This window comes from Notolepis coatsorum, assembly GCF_963971535.1.
Source record: "Notolepis coatsorum genome assembly, chromosome: 11".
Lineage (NCBI taxonomy): Eukaryota > Metazoa > Chordata > Actinopteri > Aulopiformes > Paralepididae > Notolepis > Notolepis coatsorum.
In genome coordinates, this window is record NC_140175.1 from 102511863 (window position 1) to 102534150 (window position 22288).

The 22288-nt window shown below is 42.0% G+C and overlaps 1 protein-coding gene across 1 annotated transcript in view; it reads left to right on the forward strand.

Moving 5' to 3' along the window:
* Window positions 1–13: 13 nt before the first annotated feature.
* Window positions 14–22288, forward strand: part of xrcc4 (X-ray repair complementing defective repair in Chinese hamster cells 4) — a 118592-nt gene continuing 96317 nt past the window's right edge. The window contains 3 exon segments of the mRNA XM_084325356.1: window positions 14–120; window positions 12190–12396; window positions 13500–13693. Of these exon segments, the coding sequence (XP_084181482.1) occupies window positions 12249–12396; window positions 13500–13693 (342 nt within the window). The 5' untranslated portion in view covers window positions 14–120; window positions 12190–12248.

Genomic DNA, 22288 nt, shown 5'->3' on the forward strand with positions numbered 1-22288 from the left:
TTATAGTGCGGAAGGCGAAGAGACTGTCTATAACCAGATAATGTAACGTCAGGCTAAATGTAAAATAAAACACATTTGTACCACAAACTAAAGCATACAACATAGGCTGTACAATTCAAGGTAAGAGTGAAAGTTAAAACGTTATTTTTTAAGGTTTAATAACTGTGCATGCGTGGCCACGTGCTGCTACCGTCACTTTGCAGGAGGTTTGTTTACAAACAGTGCATGTTGTCCTGGTAATGACACAGCTGCTAGCTGCTAGGTATAGATGCAAACTCAACGTCCTAGGTGGTGTAACCTACTATTGCATTATCATCAGATGTCATCTGTTCATTGTGTTGCTTCTTCCCTATATGCGTCGGTGTGTCATTATTTTAATCCATAGTAGACAGGCGGTGCAGTTCAAGTTTTGATTGATTGAACATTTTATTAACAGATTGCAGAATGGGTACAATACAGTACAGCTCAATACACACAATTGTTAAGGGGATGCAGACCAGAGAAAGACTTTCGTCTTGTTTACATCAGGGTCATTGAGCTGTACTGTATTGTACCCATTCTGCAATCTGTTAATAAAGTTTTCAATCAATCAATCAGTCCCCCATTTCTTTCAATTCTAATCTAAATTGTACATTGGAGGAGGTTGGGTGAGGGGGTAGGCGGGGTGGGGGAAATTGTACATTATATATTATATAAAATGTATTTGTCACATATAATGTACATTACAGTGAAATGCTTGTTTCTGTATGAGCCCCCTGAGATTGTGCTTCATACAGTAAAAAGTATAAAGGCCAAAAAGAATGAAGGCCAAACACTATACAAAATATACAATATACAAACTAAAGTACAATCCTAAAGTAGAAAGTGAAGCACAATAAAGTACAAATGCAAGCTTTTTTTTTAAATGCAAGGATAATAAATAGATAGAAAATATGGTGTAGTGTTGTTGTAAATGTCCTGGAGAGTGGGAAGTCCACCTCCAATTGTGCGTTCGGCTGAACGGGCCACTCTCTGTAGTCTGCTGCGGTCGTGTGCGTTGCTATTCCCAAACCAGGAGGTGATGTTACCAGTCAGGATGCTCTCTATTGTGCATGAGTAGAAGTTATTTAAGATCTTCTGACTCACTTTGAACTTCTTAAGGCGCTCACTTTGAACTTCTTAAGGCGTGCCTTCTTCACTACATTGTCTATGTGTGGTCCATGTCAAGTCCTCGGATATTATGTGGACTCCGAGGTACTTGAAGTTGTTCACTCTCTCGACCGGTGCCCCGTCGATGCTGTAGTTCCTTACCCCAGACCTCCTAAAGTCCACAATCAGTTATTTATTTGGTTTTGCTTGTGTTCAGGGAGAGGCTATTCTCCTGGCACCACAGCGTCAAGTTCTCCACCTCTCCCAGGTAGACCCTCTTGTTGTTTGCAGAGATCAGGCAGGCTGTGTCGTCAGCAAACTTGACGATTGTGTTGCTGTTCCGCTGTACCACACAGTGATGCATGTAAAGCGAGCAGAGGAGGGGGCTCAGAACACAGCCCTGGGGGGCACCTGTGTTGAAACTGATGGACAAGGAGGTGCATTTACCTGCTCTCACCACTTGGGGTCTTCCTGTCAGGAAGTCCAAGACCCACTGGCAGAGGTCGTAGTTCGGGCGTGGGTTTTTTGGGTACAGGGACAATAGTGGACAGGTGGTGATGACAGACTGTTCTAGGGACAGGTTGAATATGTCAGTGAATACTGGGGCCAGTTGGTCGGCACAGACTTTTAGGACGTGTCCATGGATGCCGTCCGGTCCTGCTGCTTTCCTGGTATTCACTTTCAGTTAATCTGGCAACACTTGTGCACTACACTTGTGGCTGTCTGACTCCTGGTGCAGGTGTTACTTGAGCTAAGAGGACTGGATAATTGCAGTATAGTGCGGAGTGTGTCGTTTTGAAATCTGCCATATGTGTCAAAAGAGATATGAAATGCAAAAAATGCAAATACACATAATAACAACATTTAATGTATTCTAGATAGCCAGTTCAGTTTTTATGTGGCTGTAAAGTTTAATTTGGAATATCTTGGAAAATATCAAATCCTATGACATATGTGTGACATATGGCACGAGAAAGATAGTGTTCAGGGTTCGTATCACCTACCACAATAAAACATTAGAGACACCTGACTCAGGTTTTCAGTTCTTTCAGTTTTCGCCTAGCTTAGCACAAATGAATGGAAGCGGATATGGACCAGCCTAGCTGTTGGCCAAAAACACCTATCAGAGTTTTAAGCTAGGCTAGTGGTCCGTATCCGCGTCCATTCATTTGTGCTTTTCATATGTCTTTCTTATTGTCTGACTCTGGAGAAGACTGTTTTGCGCATTTCCCATAATTCAAAGGCATGATTTGACACTGTTGATCATTCCTTGCTTTTACACATTTTGAGAAGTGTTTTGTGTGTCGTTCCGGAATTACCTGTCTGATCGGCAGCTGTCGGTGACCTTGGGAACTACCAGTAACTAAGGGAGTTCCGGTTAAAGGTTCAATTCTAGGTCCAGTTCTTTTGACAATTTATATGGATAGTAATTGCCATGCACATTAATACGCGGATGATACAATATTTGCTCAGCTAGCTGTGGAGAATCTACAACATTCCTTTAATGTTCTCCAAGCTGCACTTAATAATCTTAAACTTGTATTGAATACACATAAAACTAAGCTAAAACTGAGCTAGAGGTGTGTTGATAGCGAAGACTTTCATATTTAGCCTACACTGTATAAGGTTCCAATATTGAGAGAGTTACAGAATATATAAACACCTTGTTATCTGGATAGATGACATATTCACATTCAAATATCATATAGACAATCTTGTCTACAAATTACGACCAACAATATGTTTGTATAGAAATAGAGATAACTTTCCCATTCTGTGTACTGTAGGCAAAGGAATGTTGAAGCTGTCATGGATTATGGTGATGTGATTTATAGGCCTCTGCCTCTACCCTTAAGCCCTCCGATGTTGTTTATCTTTCAGGTCTCTCATGGAAACGAGACTTCCTTGTTAAATAAAGGTTAATAAACAATTCTGCTCTCAGGTTTATTCCTGGTGATGTTTATCATCATTGCATCCTGTATGAACAACTTGGGTGGTCTTCTTTTGTCTGAGAGACGTGATCGACATATTAATTTATTTGTTCATCTACAAAGTACTGAAAAACGGCCACCTTAGATCACATCTATGCTAGGTTGGTCCTCTCTGGACCAGTCCACACAGGGTCTAATGACTGGCTTTTAGGGGTGTAACGGTACACAAAAACCACGGTTCGGTACGTACCTCGGTTTTGAAGTCAAGGTTCTGTGCAAGTTTTCGGTATACAGTGGGGGAAAGTTTGGCTTTCCATGTTCCACTCGGGGGTGATTGTATAGTGTGCAGTAACTAATTGTACTTGTAGGGCTGTCAACGAATATTCCATATTGAAATGAATAATCGACTTGTTAAATTTTTTCAAAGGATTGTGGAAAAACATTAGTTAGTGGTTAACATACCGTTGTATTAGTTCGGTACACAGCCGCGCTGAACCGGTTCGGTACGGATACGTGTCCCTTTACACCCCCACTGGCTCTCACTGCAGGTCCTACAGGTCCCTCTACTTCATATTCAGCTCGGAAGATCTGCCTTTAGTTTCTTTGCTCCGACCACGTGAAACTCTCAAGATATTTTAAAAACCAAAGCACTTGGTAAAACTCAGGAGGTAGAGCAGCCGTCTATTTTATCGGAAGGTTCCCGGTTTGAGTTCCGCTCCTGCCGGGGCAGGGCAGCATGTCCTTGAGCAAGGCACTTGACCCCTAACTGCTCCTGATGAGCAGGTTGGCACCTTGCATGGTCGCCTCTGCCGTCGGTGTGTGAATGTGTGAGTGAGTGGGTAAAATGTGAGGAACAAATTGTAAAGCGCTTTGGATAAAAGCTGCTATATTATAAATGCACCATTTACCATTTATCACGCTTGAGTGTTACACCCTAAGTGCATAGTATAGACATAAAAGTATTATTAGCAAGATGGGTAGTAGCATACTACACCACCGTGATGCGGCACGGTGGTGTAGTAGTGGTTAACACTGTCGCCTCACAGCAAGAAGGTCCAGGGTTCGATTCCCGCTTGGGGACCAGGTTTCCATGATGCCAGTTACCCAGGTGGGGTATCTCCCAGGCCTTTCTGTGTGGAGTTTGCATGTTCTCCCCGTGCTCGCAAGGGTTTCCCCCCCGATAAGATAAACCCAATGGAAAAACATGCACAACAGATCGCTAACGCTGTGGCGTCCTTGACGAAGACGGACAGGAGCATTGGACTGGTCCCCGGGGCCCATGGGGGGAAGGACAACGGGATGGGAAAAGTGCAGAGAGGCATTTCATCGGCGACTCGGTGCATGTGTGTTCCTGTGGGTCGCCCCTCTCGCGTGTGTGTGTTAAAACTGTATGACAAATAAAGACTTCTAGTCTAACAATTATTAAAAAAAAAAAAGAGCATAAGAATCATCATCATCACCCTCATTTTCAATGTCGTCGAGACTTTACAGACATTTCAATGCACACATTTCTACATTATAACAATAATAAATATTAATAACTATCGATATAGTACTTTTCACGCATGGACCACAGTCCAGAGTGCACCACAGCAATTAGTATAAAATTAACATAGGCATAAAATCAGCACACAAATGTACAGAATAAAAAACAATGCATAAATTGCAGACATAAGAATAGGTATAAAAGACAATAAAAGTAGTGCAATGTAAACGTGCAGACTTAAGAATAGGCATAAAATAAGTACAATAGTACAATGTCGCTCGAACTCCTCGAAGGCATGTGAACCCCCCCGGGACAGTCAGTCCCCCAAACACCCCACACATCAATCCCTACCACATCCCCATCCAAGACGCAAAACAGCCCGCGCGCCACTCACGGCGACGGGAATGCCACCCCAAGAATAGCAGCATAGTAGTAGAAAGACAGTAAAGTAGAGGTAAAAAGACAGTAAGTAGGCCTACTGTAAGAGGGTCAGACAGAAACCAACCTGTTCCTGAAAATGTGCCTTGATCTGAGAGCAGGTGTCTCAGGATGTTGTTAAAGACGAGGCCGCTAGTGGAGCTGCCTGCTAAAACATAGGCCTGACTTTGCCATGAAGCATGTCGCATGTGGTTTGTCGCTAGTGTGCAGGTAACTGATGAGTAAGTTTCTCTGCCTCACCCTCCCAAGCCTGTACTTAGACCTAATGAGAGGTCATGTACAAGTGCATTACAGTTCTTTGTCTGTGATGACACGGTAGCACGGTGCAGGCCTAATCATTTACAGCAGGCAAACGCCATGTGATAATTATCTTGACCGAATGGAACTTTAGGCTTTACAATAAAAATGATTTGAAGTGCGATGAACGGACTGAAAAACGTTGTGTTATTAGATAGAAAAGATGCTGTTGACAACGTTTTCCTTTTGGGGACATCATTTGCAGTTGAAAGAAGGTAATATATCGCAGTATATCACAATATATGTTATCGTAATACGTTTAAAAACCTTTACTTAAGTATCTTCAGGCCCGTTTCTTGCCATATGTGGACTATGCGGTTTCATAGGGCCCCCGAAGCCACCAGGGGCCCCCTAAAATGCCATTACATTTTTTTTATACTTTTCTTTTTATTCACTCAATATATTATATCCTGTAGGGATGTAACAAATCATCAGCTTAAAAAATGTAACCGATAGGCTACTGCTTATGACCGCAAGTGGGCGTTTCTTTATATTTAAAAAAAAAAAATACCCATAAGCCATAACCCATAAAAGCACACGTTGTTGAACTTGATCATGCATATTTATTAGAAAATGTAATTACAGCACTATGTTATCAATACACATTTATAAAACAAGGCATATTTAGCCAGGATATGTTGCCAGAACATAAAAAAAATTAAAATAATATATTTTTTTAACACTTTTTTTTACTTGCCAATGCGCAACCCCAATTTGGATCGCGACCCGTAGTTTGAGAACCACTGGACTATACAATGCATCACTGTGCCTCACTGCATCACTGAGCACAGAGTGACAGTTACCATCTTCCTTGGACTCTTACTTTTGAAACAACACTTACTGTAGACTTCAGTATATTTTTACTGTATTTATTTACTGTATATTTTATTCCATTTTTATAAAATGTTATTCTATTCTTATCCTAGGCAATTTGATTTGTTTTGCTATTCTTATTCGTGACCTGTTCTGTCTAAATGTTTAATGTTGAGCGATTTGCAGTGTAAAATTTCCCTCGGGATAATAAAAGTATTTCTATTCTATTCTATTCTATTCTATTCTATTCTATTCTATTCTATTCTATTCTATTCTATTAGTTTCACAAAATAGGGTTAGCCCCCAAACAACATTTCTCATAGGGCCCCCAAAAAGCTAGAAACAGCCCTGAGTTTTGTGATAATGTATTGTGGGGGGCCTCCGCCCACGAGGCCTAAGGCTATGCACACTATTTGATCGCAGACATCTTGGTCACGAGCAACAGGTGATTGTAATCAAACGGCAGTGTCATTAAATGACGAGCGTGACCGATGAGAAGTAGCATTAGATTGCGCCGTATTGTACGGCAAAACATGTCATGAGAGAATACAGTGTGAACACGGAACGGCCTGGCAGGTTCAGCCAGGCGCTCTTTGTTTCTCCCCTCTCACTCTCTCGGCTTGTGGAGGCTTGTCAACCTCCGTACTGCTGGAACCTTCACCACCAGTCCTCCTGCTGCTGGAACCACAGTCCCTCCCTCTCTTATCATCACCACAATCACCTGCCCCCCGCCCCGCCCCCAACCCCCCCAGTCAGGGGTGTAAAGTACTTGAGTAATTGTACTTCGTTACAATACTTAAGTACTGTTTTTGGGGATTTGTACTTTACTCGAGTATTATTATGTTTGTATACTTGTACTTTTACTCAATTACATTTCAGAGAAGAAAGAAAACATACTTTTTACTCCTTACATTTAAAATGCAGACGTACAAAGTACAATGTCTCGCAGGTCCAACAATTTTAATTATATATTTGTTTCTCTGGCCGAACTAACGCTAACGTTATTAATCCTGCCGCCGCGCTTTATTTAAAAACAGCCAATCAAATCCCCATCAATGGAAGATTAACCCGCCCATACCCATGCTGATTGGTCCTTGTGCAAGACTAGAAAGCTGGGGATCTTTGATTAAACACCTGCTATCAGAAGAATAGACAGTCAGAGTGACGAGCTACAGAAGATGGCCACAAACGATAGTACGAGTGAGGAAGAGGATTTCATTGCCCCGGAATAAAAAAAAATTGGTTTTACTTTAACTTTTTAGTACTTTAGAAACGTTTCGATTTTTACTCAAGTGTGTTTTTAGCCAGATACTCTGACTTTTACTTGAGTACGATTTTGAGACGGTACCCATACTTTCACTTAATTATAATTTCTGGGTACTTTTTACACCCCCTGCCCCCCCCAGTCCACCTACGGTGCTTCTGCTGCCGTCGAGTCTTTTCACGGGCGATACGGGGCATCAAAGTAACCGCGATGAAAAACGGAGCCACATGCAGAAGAAGCAAGCGGCCTAGGTTTTCTGATTTGCGAGGTCTCAGCCCGAGGGGAAGGTTTATTTTTTAGCGGTATTTAACAGCGTGTCACACGCACCAGCGGGCTGCCCCCCCGCATGCCAGGAAAATGATGTCAAAATGGCAGTGGGAGTTATGATGGTTCTGCTCCGTCAGAATCGCACAGCATTCTATTGGGCTGTGTTTTACATTACAGGTCTGTCTCTAGGTGTAGGCTAGACAAACACGTTTTAAAAGGTCAGCTAATGAATTGCCTGAAGCTAGTATAGCTACAAATAAAGGGAGCCACGTCTTCTCTTGAAATGAAATGAAATGAAAGATTATCGGCGTGTTACGACATCCTTGCCCAGCACATCATGAGGAATGAAATGTAATACTACTGTGTGCGTATTCGGTTGCTTATAACATGACATGGGCAATATTGAGCAATATAGCGCCAGATGGAAAAGGTTTATTGTCTTTAGCTTACATATTTCTAACAGAGTAGATGCCATTTATTGCTCCCACCGCTCCCACTGCTGAATCAGCATTCCTCCCAAAGTATGTAACAGTGGCACAGAACATAAAAAAGAAATATATATATATATATATATATATATATATATATATATATATATATATATATATATATATATATACTGTTAATCTGGGTTCAACAATAACGGTTGCCTGATTGTCCGGGACAGAGATTAAAGGTAGAATCTGTAATGTAATCAAACGGCAGCCTCTAGGCAAAAGATGCCTTGCTTGGTATTGCACTTTGTTTTTTTTTTATCCACTTTTTTCTCCCATTTTCTATTTTTCTCCCATCCCAATTTTCGTATCATCCAATTTAACCCTCCCCTGTCTCGAACGCTGTTTCTTGCCTCCCACAAGCCGGCTGCAATGTGGACTAAGTCATACATTGCACGAGTCCCCTCCGATACTCGAGGTAACAGCCGTCGCATCTTTTCACCTGCGCTGCGCGATCTTTCAGCGTCAGGGGTCTGCGCTTTGGAGGGGCGCCGCCCCCATCGCTTCCTGATTCTACTGCGCAGGCGTACCAACTGACCTGTAGGAGTCGCTGTCCACAACGCCCGATCCCCACCCATCAGTTTCCCTCCCCCTAATACTGCCAATGTGTATTAGTGCGGACGACCAGCTAAACTGAAAGCAATGTGGAGCGCTGGGCTCGAACAGGGAGGCGAACCTGTTCGAGCCCAGCCTCCAGTATTCGTGGTGAGCGCCTTGCCCACTGCACCACGTAGCCGCCCCGGTATTGCACTTTGTTTACATTTTATTTTTGGTCTGATGTTTGGGTTGGAGTTTAGTGACTTATTATACTGTGGGTTTCTCCAGACCTCTTGGCAGAGTCTGAGGTGTGGCCAGCAGAGAGTCTGATGTGTGGCCAGCAGAAAGTCTGATGTGTGGTCAGTAAGGCTGTCCCTGAACCCTGTTTTTAGGGTTCGAACGTTCGCCAGGGTTTATCGAACGAACGTTCAAACGTTATAAATTTATTTTTTAATAAAAATATTTTTTTACATTTTTTTAATAATATATATATATATTTTTTTATTGTATTATTATAGATCCTACGGAGGGCGGCATTGCATAGTCTATTGGTGAAAAACATGTTGTTTACAGTGGTGGCTGTTCATGTAAACATGTAATTAAACAAAGCACTCAGAAGAAAATAAACAAGCTACTGCATCAAAGTTACTACTTATGATAAACAATAGCCCTTGCACACCGCAGTCACGTAAGGGGCTAGATAAACAAAGGCATTCTTTTTGTCGCATTAACGTTATATAGTTAGTGTTACACGTTCAATAACATCAGCATATTATTTACCCAAACATAGCAAGTAGCAAGCACTTGTCCTCAGAGTCTGGCTATTCCCATCATGTCACTGCCATTGGCTCCGCGCCGCGCTCTCACCGGCCGTCTTACCCCACGGATGCGCGCCCGTCCTGGGCATCGGTCAACCATGGTGCTCCCACCTAAGTGGGAGCACCATGTGCCCCAGCCGTCCCCTTGGGCTTCCGTTGCTCATAAGAGCCCTGAGTTGTACCCATTCTGCAGTCTGTTAATAAAGTTTTCAATCAGACACATGTATAGAAAGGCTTTGTTTTATTATAACATTCGTTGCAGTAAAATCATTATGACTCGTTTGGTCATCCTCATCTACGTTCTCGGCGGGGAGCTAACGTATTAGCTACGGTAAGTCTGTTGTGCTTCTCGCAAGCAGATCAATGGCGGCATTGCCGGCCAAGTAAAAAACTAATAAACGCTTGCCGATTGGTGGTAACAGCAGAGGCGGGTGCAAGCGGTGTGACGTAATTGGCAGAATCGCCTGTCAATCAAAATTGTTCTATTGCATTGGTTGAGAGCTCTGGTTGAGACAATAGTATCCAGCTACAGGCCGCCAGACCATACTGGTTGAGCCGAGCGCCGCCTCTTCACATCGCTTCAACCCGTGCACCTCCTTTATTTTTTCGTTCGAATCCATTAATTAAAGTCCGAATGTCAGCGTAACGAACAAACGTTCGAACGTTCAAACGTTTGGGCTCAGCCTTAGTGGTCAGCAGAGAGTGTGAGGTGTGGTCAGCAGAGAGTGTGAGGTGTGGTCAGCAGAGAGTCTGAGGTGTGGTCAGCAGAGCCTGAGGTGTGGTCAGCAGAGTCTGAGGTGTGGTCAGCAGAGTCTGAGGTGTGGTCAGCAGAGTCTGAGGTGTGGTCAGCAGAGAGCCTGAGGTGTGGTCAGCAGAGAGTCTGAGGTGTGGTCAGCAGAGAGCCTGAGGTGTGGTCAGCAGAGAGTGTGAGGTGTGATCAGCAGAGTCTGAGGTGTGGTCAGCAGAGAGTCTGAGGTGTGGTCAGCAGAGAGTGTGAGGTGTGGTCAGCAGAGAGTCTGAGGTGTGGTCAGCAGAGAGTCTGAGGTGTGGTCAGCAGAGAGTCTGAGGTGTGGTCAGCAGAGAGCCTGAGGTGTGGTCAGCAGAGAGTGTGATGTGTGGTCAGCAGAGTCTGAGGTGTGGTCAGCAGAGAGTCTGAGGTGTGGTCAGCAGAGAGTGTGAGGTGTGGTCAGCAGAGAGTCTGAGGTGTGGTCAGCAGAGAGTGAGGTGTGGTCAGCAGAGAGTCTGAGGTGTGGTCAGCAGAGAGTGTGAGGTGTGGTCAGCAGTAGGGCTGCAACTAATGACTAATTTGGTAGTCGACTAATCTGTCGATTATTTTTTCGATTAGTCGACTAATCGAAAACCAATGTAAAAAAAAAAAAAAAAAAAAAAAAATGTTAACTACCTATCTTTGTGAAAGTGGCTTCTCAGCTCTGGTCCAGCTGAAGACAGAGCAGAGGAACAGATTGGACATTGAGCATGACCTCAGAGTTGCTTGTCTACCATCACCCCAGACTTTGAGACTCTTGTCAGGACCAAACTACAACATCATAACATGATGATCCCATAGCAAATTAAAATAATGACTCATGAAACATTTGAATTTGGATCTTTAAGCCACTTTAAATGAAAATGTATTTGAAGAACAATACAGCAATCACTCATAACAAGATAAATAAATTAAATAATACAAATTAAAGTGGAAGTGTACTTTAAATAACTTTTGTTTGCTGTGTGTGAGAGGAGTCCGTGTGTGTGTGTATGTGTGTGTGTGTGTCTTACTCTGATCGCTGTGTGAGTGAGAGGAGTGTGTGTACTGTGTAATTTGTGTGTGTGTCTTACTCTGATCGCTGTGTGAGTGAGAGGAGTGTGTAATTTGTGTGTGTGTCTTACTCTGATCGCTGTGTGAGTGAGAGGTGTGTACTGTGTAATTTGTGTATGTGTGTGTGTCTTACTCTGATCGCTGTGTGTGAGTGAGAGGAGTGTGAATGTGTGTGTCTTACTCTGATCGCTGTGTGTGAGAGAGAGGAGTGTGAATGTGTGTGTGTCTTACTCTGATCGCTGTGTGTGAGTGAGAGGAGTGTGTATGTGTGTGTGTCTTACTCTGATCGCTGTGTGTGAGTGAGAGGAGTGTGTATGTGTGTGTCTTACTCTGATCGCTGTGTGTGAGTGAGAGGAGTGCGTGTGTAATGTATTGTGTGTCTAGTCTGATCATCATCTCCTGCAGGGGAACAATGTTTTCAATGTCCAAAATTTGCTATGGGATCATCATGTTATGATGTTGTCTGGAACCCTGAGAAGCCACTCTCACAAAGATAGGTAGTGCACAAAAAAAAAAAAAAAAATTTAATAATTTTTTTTTTTTTTATGACTAATCGACGCAACAATTTCTTGTCGACGATTTTTTATAATCGACGTCGTCGATTATGTCGACTAATCGTTGCAGCCCTAGCTGTTATTATAGGCTAGTAGGCTACGATGGTGAATGGTGTCATTTTGATTTATTGTCGGTCAGCTGAGCCGATCAACGTTCTGAAGGATTATCGGAAAGTGCCTATTTATGTGCAATACCCTTTGATTTTAATGATCCATTCCGTTCTATTAAAAAGAATAACTGAATTGAACTGAAACTGAACATTTTAACTGAATTTAAACTGAAACAGAAAATAACAATTCCAAATCAAACGCATATGAGAAATAACACTGAGGTTGTCCACAGGTGTGTGTCTGTGTGTGTGTGTGTGTGTGTGTGTGTGTGTGTGCGTGCGCACTGCAGTGATGCACGTGGCGGTGCAAAAGATCCACATCTCCTCGGGACCTGAGAATCTCTGTGCCTACTTCCTGCGCGTGGACTGGAAGGGGCGGGACTTGGGCTCCGGCTTCCTGTTGCTGCTGACAGACGGACAGAATGCCTGGAGAGGAGAGGGTAAACTCTTTACGCTGACCTCTTGACCCCCAGCGCGCACCTGTCTGACCCTCGCATATTTCAACTCCCTTCGACCTCACCTGTCCTCCAGGCTCCTCCCACCTGACATTCTGACCCCGCCTGAACCCCACAGTCTGTTTAACGTGCATGCTTCCTTTGGATGAGGCGTTGACGGAACACGCCAACTTTTTGGGAAATTAGCTTATTTGCCATCTACCCTGGAGTTAGACAAGCAGATACATACCCTTTTCTTCTCTGTGCATGCATTAGGCTTAGGGAACAGCCGCACCGTTAGCCTAGCTTAGCGTCATTCACTGGAAGTAGGTGTGCCAGTGTAGCCTAGTTCCCAACTGTCACAAAATACACTCCAAATACAACTCCAAAACGTTCCTGTAAACATGTTGTGACCTGTGTATTTACCACGTGGAGAGTTTTTTTTTTTATAATAATTAGACATTTTCGTTTTCTAAGCAGATATACAGTATACTCGGAAATTCTTTTTGCCGAACCACTGCTGCCTGGGCGCAGTGATTTCATCACCTCAAAAGCCCTGTTGCTTTTTGAAAAACTGTCCAAAATATTGATAAATCCACTGCCATTGTTGTGTAACATGTCATCTCTTCTCTCGAGTCTTCTTTCTCTGCTTCACGTGAAGTTAAATTACTCTAGAAGTGAAACTGAAACTTAAAAAGCTTACGCTGGTGGGGGCGGGGGCGGTAGGCAATTAATTTACTCAGTGGACTACCGTGGCAAGCCTAGGTGGAACTAAGTATAACTTGATAAAAGCTAATTATATTTAATAATAATAATTATAATAATTATTATAAATATTTTTTTTCCTGTTGTACCGAACTGTGACCCCAAAACCGAACCGTGGCTTCTGTGTACCGGTACAACCCTAGTCCTCCTTACTCCTTAGTGATTATAACGCCGTTCTTAACCCTTTCACTGCCGCACTACCAAACGGTTAACCCTTTCACTGCGACAATACACATAAGGTTAATTCTTTCACTGCCACACTACAGAAGGTTAACCATATGCTATCACACTACCGACGGCAGTGAAATGGTTAACATCCATCCTTTGTCTTCTCTGGCGCGCAGTGAGCGAGGCTGCGGTGTGCAGTGAGGCTGAGGAGCTGGAGATGCCGGAGGAGAGGTACGTCCAGGACCTCCACCAGGCCCTGACGGACACGGGAGTCTCCAGCGCAGAGTACAGCTTCACCCTGACGCCCGCTCCACCCGGACGCTGCTCCGTCGTCACCCTGGCCTACGAGAAGGTCCAGAAGGACATCTCGGTGAGTGGCGCACTCGCGTGGCTGGGAGGGGCATACACTCACAATTTCACAATTTAAGTCTAATGAATAGTATATTCTAGGCCTGTCCCCGACTAAGGATTTGTATAGTCGACTTTGATTGGCCGAAATTCTACATTATTTTATTTTGGGGGGGGGGGGGGGGGTCTGTGGGGGGTGATTAATGTCTGAAGAAGTCGACTGAAGGCTTCTTGTCCTCTGCGAAAGCATGCAATTGGTCCACTGATGGATACATCTTGATATGTCTAGTGTGTGAAATCCTCTTTCAGTGCCTCTGTGCCTGTTTTCTTAGGCAGTTAGCCTCGCTGGTATGTGCACCATTAGCGCTAGCCGCACTTCTAGGCCTCTTTGCTTTTGGAAAGAATGAAAAAAAAACATTATAATATTTTTTTTGTGTGTTTTGCATTTGACTAAGAGGTTGGCAGTCGACTACGGCTCCTTTCGATCGATTAGTCGACTATTCGACTAGTCGAGGTCAGCCCTAGTATATATGTTCAGGGCCAAACGCTCCACTTCAGATGGCGGGAGATACAAGGAGCACATACTCCAAACAATTTCTTTATGACTCAGATCTATTAAAACAACAACAAGAGACACAGCACTGAGGCAGTGAGGCATGTTGAAAAGACAAGCGCCTCAGCCAACACAGGAAGCATGGCCCCCGGAAACTGTTTATTGGAAGGTCGATACGTCATGAGTCATGACTTAAGAATTTGAATAGAGAGGCGAAGTCCCTCCCCCTCCGCTGGACCACCATGGGACCTTATTACTGGACAAAATATGTACGGTAGTCAACGGCAAGAGACAAATAATCTTTTGATCCTGTTTGAATTGTGATGAACATGAATTACACATATGTCAAGACGTTTGTCAATTTAAAAGCGTTTTATTAATCTAGCTAACGTTATGTTATAGCATCAAAAGCTGTCGATAATGTCAGATAACGTTATGTTATAGCATCAAAAGCTGTCGATAATGTTAGCTAACGTTATGTTATAGCATCAAAAGCTGTCGATAATGTTAGCTAACGTTATGTTATAGCATCAAAAGCTGTCCATAATGTTAGCTAACGTTATGTTATAGCATCAAAAACTGTCGATAATGTTAGCTAACGTTACGTTATAGCATCAAAAGCTGTCGATAATGTTAGCTAACGTTATGTTATAGCATCAAAAGCTGTCGATAATGTTAGCTAACGTTATGTTATAGCATCAAAAGCTGTCGATAATGTTAGCTAATGTTATGTTATAGCATCAAAAACTGTTGATAATGTTAGCTAACATCACGTTATAGCATCAAAAGCTGTCGATAATGTTAGCTAACATAACGTTATAGCATCAAAAGCTGTCGATAATGTTAGCTAACATTACGTTATAGCATCAAAAGCTGTCGATAATGTTAGCTAACGTTACATTGATTGTAGCATCAAAAGCTGTCGATAATGTTAGCTAACGTTACATTGATTGTAGCATCAAAAGCTGTCGATAATGTTAGCTAACGTTAGCTAACTCAACTTTCAATAATTCAAACGGGATCACAAAAATTCGTTGTCTCTCGCCGTTGACCGCCATACATATTACGTATGAAGGTTGCATGTGGGTGACAGCGGAAGGGGAGGGACTTGGCGCCTCTCTATTTTACGTAAGCGATTGAGTGATGATGAGGTTCTCTCTCTTAGGGCTGGGCGATAAAACTATAACGATAATTATCGCGATATATTTTAATAATCGATAATAAAAATATCGATAATCTTTTATTTTTTTTTACCAGACAGTGGACAGACTTGTCTTTCTTGCCTGCAACTTAAAGTAATGGCTTTGCTTGTCCAAATGACAATACTGACCAAATTGAGATTTATTTTTCTCTTGTCCATTTATTTTGTTTGCGTTCTAATTAAAATACAGTTTGAAACCGTCTGTACACAGTAGGCTATGTGTGCTAGCAGAGCTAGTCTCCAGTCATGCGTCACAGTGCACATGTGCGGTGGTTTGTCCACCAAAAAAGAGCCAAAAGATAGAAAAGAAACTAGCAGAGCCAGAAGTGTTCAACTCCCCTGGAGCCACAGTCACTTTTTTTGGTACTTTCGCTTTCAAACCAGCTGCAGCCTGAGAACTGGAGTGTGAGGGGCTGTAACACTAAAGAAAATAAACATACATTTGTTGTTTAAATAATAATAATAAAAATATATATCTATATCTAAAAATATATATTTTTTTAATACTAATAAATATATCGACCATTTTGCCACATCGCCCAGCCCTACTCTCACTGACAGCATTATCAGTAAGCTGTCCCGGCCCTTCCAAAGACGTACGAGCTGCATATTTCTCTACGCCACGCTTTTGACTTTTTAATGTTGATGGTTGACCCTCGTGTCATCCTGAGTGTTGACGGTGACGGTGTTCTCATGAGGTCATCCCGCGGCTGTAGATAGCGGTTAACTGCCCACCGTTCCCTCAGTCTCTCCGTGGTGCTTAATACAACACTTAAGAGACAACGACGCAGAGCTGTTTTTTATTGAACTAATTGAACTCCAGGAAGTGATTAATAGTGTGTGGGCCCACCTGGTTGACGCGGCCAAGGGGCTTGTTGGTGTTGTGTTAGTAACCCGAGCCTTGCCTTCCCATAGCTATTGGGAGTGTCGTCTCACCATCGAATCAGTACAGGGTATCTGCAGGGTATTACAAAGTATTATAATAATAATAATAATAATAAATTGTATTTGTAGTGCACTAGGATCCCAAAGTGCTACAGGGTTAAAACATAGTTAATTTTTTTTGAATAATTATTAATAATAAAATAAAATACAGAATAAAAATAAAACATAAGCTAAAAACATAGTATAAACAGAAAATGTAACAGCACAAGAAAAAATAAAATCACCTTTTGAAACAAGAAGGTTTTCAGGCCTGCTTTAAACGAGTCCAGGCTCTGTGGTGCCCTCAGAACACCAAGTCTTAAAAAATACTTAATTAATAATATTTAATTCATAATTCTCAATTAATTCATTCATTATTCTCAATGAAGGAATAATTATTATTCTCAATTTAAGGTCTTAACAGGTATAAACAAATGTGTGGGGGGCAGCCTGGCTGTTGGGAGAGGAAATAATATTAATGTACTGTAATTATAACTTTGTATTAAAGTTGTGTTTTTTTGCGAGGCTTACCGGGAGCTCGGTGCGTCTGGTGAGAGCTTGTATGGAACACGCAAGAATTTAAATTGGTGCGCAAGTGCAGCCCCCAGTTCAGTGTCGCTATATGTTTTACATATTTTTCTTTTGCTAGTATGGTCATGAAATTGGTATTACATTTGAAGTGGTATTAAAAGGTCTTACATTTAACTAGTTGGAACCTGCAGATACACTGCAGTGGACTAACTATGTAACTGGCTTAACAGAATAGTAACTAGACCAGGGATTCTCAAACTTTTTTATACCACGACCCCATTTTATTTAGGATTTTGTTTTGCATCGCTGTCGGTTGTGTGATAGTAAAAAGGGCTAACCTTCTGTATTGTCACAGTGAGAGGGTTAACCGGCTGTCGTGTGGCAGTGAATGGGTGAATGTATGTCGTAACTTCAACGTGGAATTAAGGAATATCAAAATAAAAGCGGGGCGCCCAAGTGGCGAACCATGTGACACACTGCGTCGCGAAGCGGCTGACCCGACCGACCCGCGTTCGATTCCCGGACCCGGCGTCCTTTGCCGAATGTCTCCTTCCCCCGCTCTGTCTCCCGCTCTTCCTCTCTCTCTCTACCGGACTGCCCGGTAGTAAAAACAATACAAATCTACAAAAACATAATTAAAAAAATAAAATAAAAGCACACGTTGTTGAACTTGATTGTTGTAGCCATATTGCTTATTATTTAAATGTTTTCTTTTTGACCATGTGTTGATATTTAGATTTAAACTTATTCTATGTTCTATATTGTGTATGTATTTGTAATGAAACGGAGTCATTTTGGTTGTTTAGGGTGATTGCTCCCCCTGTTGATGTGAAAATGGTGGGCCTAATGGCTGATTGATCAGGTGGTGGTTGTCGGTGTTGAAGTGAATGTCTGCCGGGAGCAGGGGCAGTTATGATTTGGAAGGGACGGGGAATCATATAGTTTTTCGACCACACACACATCACACATCACACACCACAAGCACATTAATATTCGCAGTTTTGTTTGCAGTTATGTTCATTCGCTTTCGTTTTGGAGTTGTGCATCCTATGTTGGAGAATCGATGGGATCGCAATTAAACAACATCTGAACTTGATACGACTCAACTGAATTAATTGTTTGCTGGAAAAGGTGCGTCTGAAAGTTTTTACCCGTTCTGATCGCGGCTCATGACGTTTGGGATTTGCCGATACATTGATCATGCATATGATTACAGAACTATGTTATCAATACACATTTATAAAACGAGGCATATTTAGCCAAAATATGTTGCCAGAAAAAAATTATTTACTTGTCAATGCACTGTCACCTACCCACGACCCCACTTTGGGTCGTGACACGTAGTTTGAGAACCGCTGAACTAGACAAATAAACATGCCTGAGGTCAGTGGTGTGACGGCACCCTTTCTGTGTTAATAACCTGATCTCCACACACACACACACACACACACACACACACACACACACACACACACACACACACACACACACACACACACCCCCAGTCAAGAGCTTCACTGCGTGGTGAAAAGGTGCAGTACATTTTGGGCCCATTCATGCATGCGTGAACAAGTGAACGTGAGCGTGGTGCGTCGCAGGCACGGTGAATGACATCATATTTTTTTATTTTATTTTATTTAATTTCTTTTATTATCTTTTTCCAATTTTCTCCCATCCCAATGTTAGTCGTTATGCCAATTCCCAATCCCCTTCCTGGTCGTTGCGCACTCTACCCCCTACCGTCGGTCTATCACATGCTTCCTCCGACACATGTCCAGCTAGCCCACCACTTCTTTTCACCTGGCAGCGCGGACTCTCACTGGGGGAGTGTAACGTGTGGAAGGATCACACTACCTCTCATAGATCCTTCCCTTGCTGTGCAGGCGCCCCGACCGAACTGTAGGAGTCGCTGTTTACAACGACCAGGACCCACCCTTGCCGGGTTTCCCACCCGCTAACACAGCCAAGCCGGAAGCACCACAGCTGGATTCGATCCCACTGTCTCTGTGGTGGTAGACAGACGCTTAGTCCGCTGTACTACCCGGCCGCCCTTGACATCATTGTTTTTGTGTCTTTTTATCAACTCTTATCGAACGGGTCAGACTAGGATCAGCGATAGATACAGAAATCACTTATGGCCGTCCCTTGCATATTGGAGTTCATGAAGAACAAGAAGAATCTACTTTAAATCTACTTAAATACACAGATGATGATGGATTCAATTTAATCAGGCTTTCTGTGTGAAATTTGCATTGCCATATTAAGAGTATTATGAGAACATCTAATAATGGACTGCATTTATATCGTGCTTTTATCCAAAGCGCTTTACAATTTATGCCTCACACATTCACAACTATGCAAGGTGCAGTCTTGTTCAACGACACTTTCCATTTGGGCTGTGGGGGGTGCTTGATGTCTGAAGGAGTCGACTGAAGGCTTCTTGTTCTCTGCGAAAGCATGCAATTGGTCCACTGATGGATACATCTTGATATTTGTCTAGTCTAGTGTGTTCATTAGATGGGTGAAATCCTCTTTCAGTGCCTCTGTGCCTGTTTTCGTAGGCAGTTAGCCTCTGGTATGCGTGCCATTAGCGTTAGCCACACCTCTAGGCCTCTTTTCTTTTGGAAAGAATGATACATTTAATTTTTTTAATAAAATAAATAAATTATAATACTTTTTTTATTTTTTATTTCTTTTGCATTCGACTAAGAGGTTACCAGACAACTACTCTACCTCCTGAGCCACTGTCACCCTATCCTTTATAGATGACGCTTTATATGTTTGAAGAATCACTCGAAGGACTCAATCGGAGGTTATGCTCTCAGTATAGAACAATATACTAGAAACGGTTCTATGGACCACTTCTCAATTACTGACTCCAAAGAAGACACTGGAGCACACAATTCACTTTAATACTTTATTGATAAGGTGCAAACGACATTTCAACGCACGCTGCATCTTCTTCTTCTTCAGAGGGAAACGGTATTGGCACATATTGGAAAAGTTCTAAATCCTCCTCCATCCAGAGAACAGTCTCTCATTGGTTAATAGGGGTGGGAGGGGGCCAATCAATAAAGGAGGTGCTATGAAACAACAATCATCACCATATTACACATAGCAAGAATGTCATAATCAATTATAATCGATCATAATCAAGTTCGACTACATATATGATCCACTACATCATATATCTTAACACATTGGACGCCAACAATGTGATAATTCGTTATTGCCCGCCATGCATTGAACGCCAACAACGAATAAACACATTTTTGAGATCAATATTTAATTTTTTTGCCATTGGCATTCATAATTCATCCAGCCTCCCTCCGGGACTGCAGCTGGACCCTGTCTGATATTGCAACGCCTCAATACCGCCGCCTGGTGGATGTCCGGCGAGTTACACTCCAAGCCAAACCGGAAGTGGCGCTTGGTGCATCGAGGAAATCCCTCCGGCAGTAATATCTAGTTACGTGGATCCAGACAAACACTCGAGTGCATGGGATCGCTTTCGAAACGCAATAATCAATATGATTTCGGCGTTTATTGCGTCATACAAACGGGAAACGTCAAATAATTGGAATCTTTTTCCTCCAGTCTCATCTGCGAACGGTAAGAGGAATATAACGTTATTTTCAGCCCGATTGTTTATTCATTTCACTGCAAACCATCTGCTCAACATATCAACCCATACTACATAAAGCCGTTACTGACGATCAAGGAATTATAAACGACCCCCCCCCCCTGTCCTTCACGCATGATTAAGCATAATGTATACCGATCATATACATTTGAATTTTTAATATAGCGTGTATAGGAAAGAAACGCCAATCGATAATCTATCATATGCGTCAGGGCCTATAACTAGCGTTTTTGGAATTACAGCAGAAAAGCTTAAAAACATACTTATATTCTAGACGGTATTAACACAACAATGTATGAATGAAAAAATATAACGTTCCCACATCCTGAACGATAGATAATCGATGTTGAATGGGCCATAGTAATGCAGATATAGCTATAATATTTAAAAAGTTATAGCCCTGCAAAGAAGGTAAACATCTCCATAGGGTTACAGTGCTGGCAGACTGGGTATAATGATGGGCACAATGCCCGGTGCCGAATGTGTTAAACAACATCATATATCTTAAACTACATTATATATCTTAAACTACATCATATATCTTAAATTACAGCACATAATCCTCCTCTTGGGACATGGTTTACAGAACAGGAGAAGCTTAGTTCTTCATTAACACTTTGGCTGCCTAAGGTTAAATTCATGATATACCATAGATTGCCAGCGCTATTTGTCTATGGAGAAAGTCCCCTTCTTTGCAGGGCTATAACTTTTTAAATTCTATTGCTACATTGCCATTATTAGGGCCCATTCAAAGTCCTATATGTATTGTTCATTGTGTAGCAACGTTAAACTTTTTCATTCACATATTCATAGTAAAGTATGGTCTAATGCAGGGGTGGGCAATTATTTTTCCCAGGGGGCCGAATGAGCAACTGAAAATATGTTGGGGGGCCGGGCCAAAATTCCAAACTCAATTATGCATAATATACATTTTATTTCTATATAAAAAGCAGTAAATGGCATTGTTTTGACCCCTGGTAAGAGTGTATGTTATTATTTGGCAATTAAAAGGTGAGGTTAGCTTTCAAAAATATCATTTATTCAAATATAATTTATTTCCAAAATGATAAACAAAATGTGAAACATTAATAACAACGGGCATTTTGAGTTTCATATATTATTGAAACAAGGATTTTCTTAGCTTTCTAAAGACATCACATCATCTTATAGCAAAAATAAACAAGACATATCACTGAACTGTGTAAAGAAAAGTGTCCCAGTTTTGTAGCCTTTTTTACTTTACATGCCTATATTATACATTTAATGTTTTCAGAACTGTGCAAAAAAAAGAAAAAAAAATATCAAGTGTCCCATTTCACTTGTTATATTTCCACATTTTAGTGTTCTTCAGTTCTTTTTTTTCATTCAGTGTGATAAATCCAGTCTCTGTTGAGCTTTAACAAGTCCATCAAAGTCAGGTTGCATGTCTGAGGTGGAGATGTGAAGCACAGCTGCCAGATGTTCATCAGTGAGAGAGGATCTGTACCTGGACTTGGTAAACGTCATGACTGAGAATGTCTGTTCACATAATGTAGGTGGATCCAAAGAGAACCAACATTTTCTGAGCATGTCTCCTAAGCGTATATTGTGCGTGTGAACGTTGACATGAAAAGAAAAAAGTAAAAAAAAAAAAAAAAAATTAAAAAAAATATTTTTTTTTAATTTTTTTTTAATTTTTTTTTATTATCATGTAATCTTTCGCGGGCCGGTCAGAATCATCCCGCGGGCCGTATCCGGCCCGCGGGCCGTACAATGCCCAGGTCTG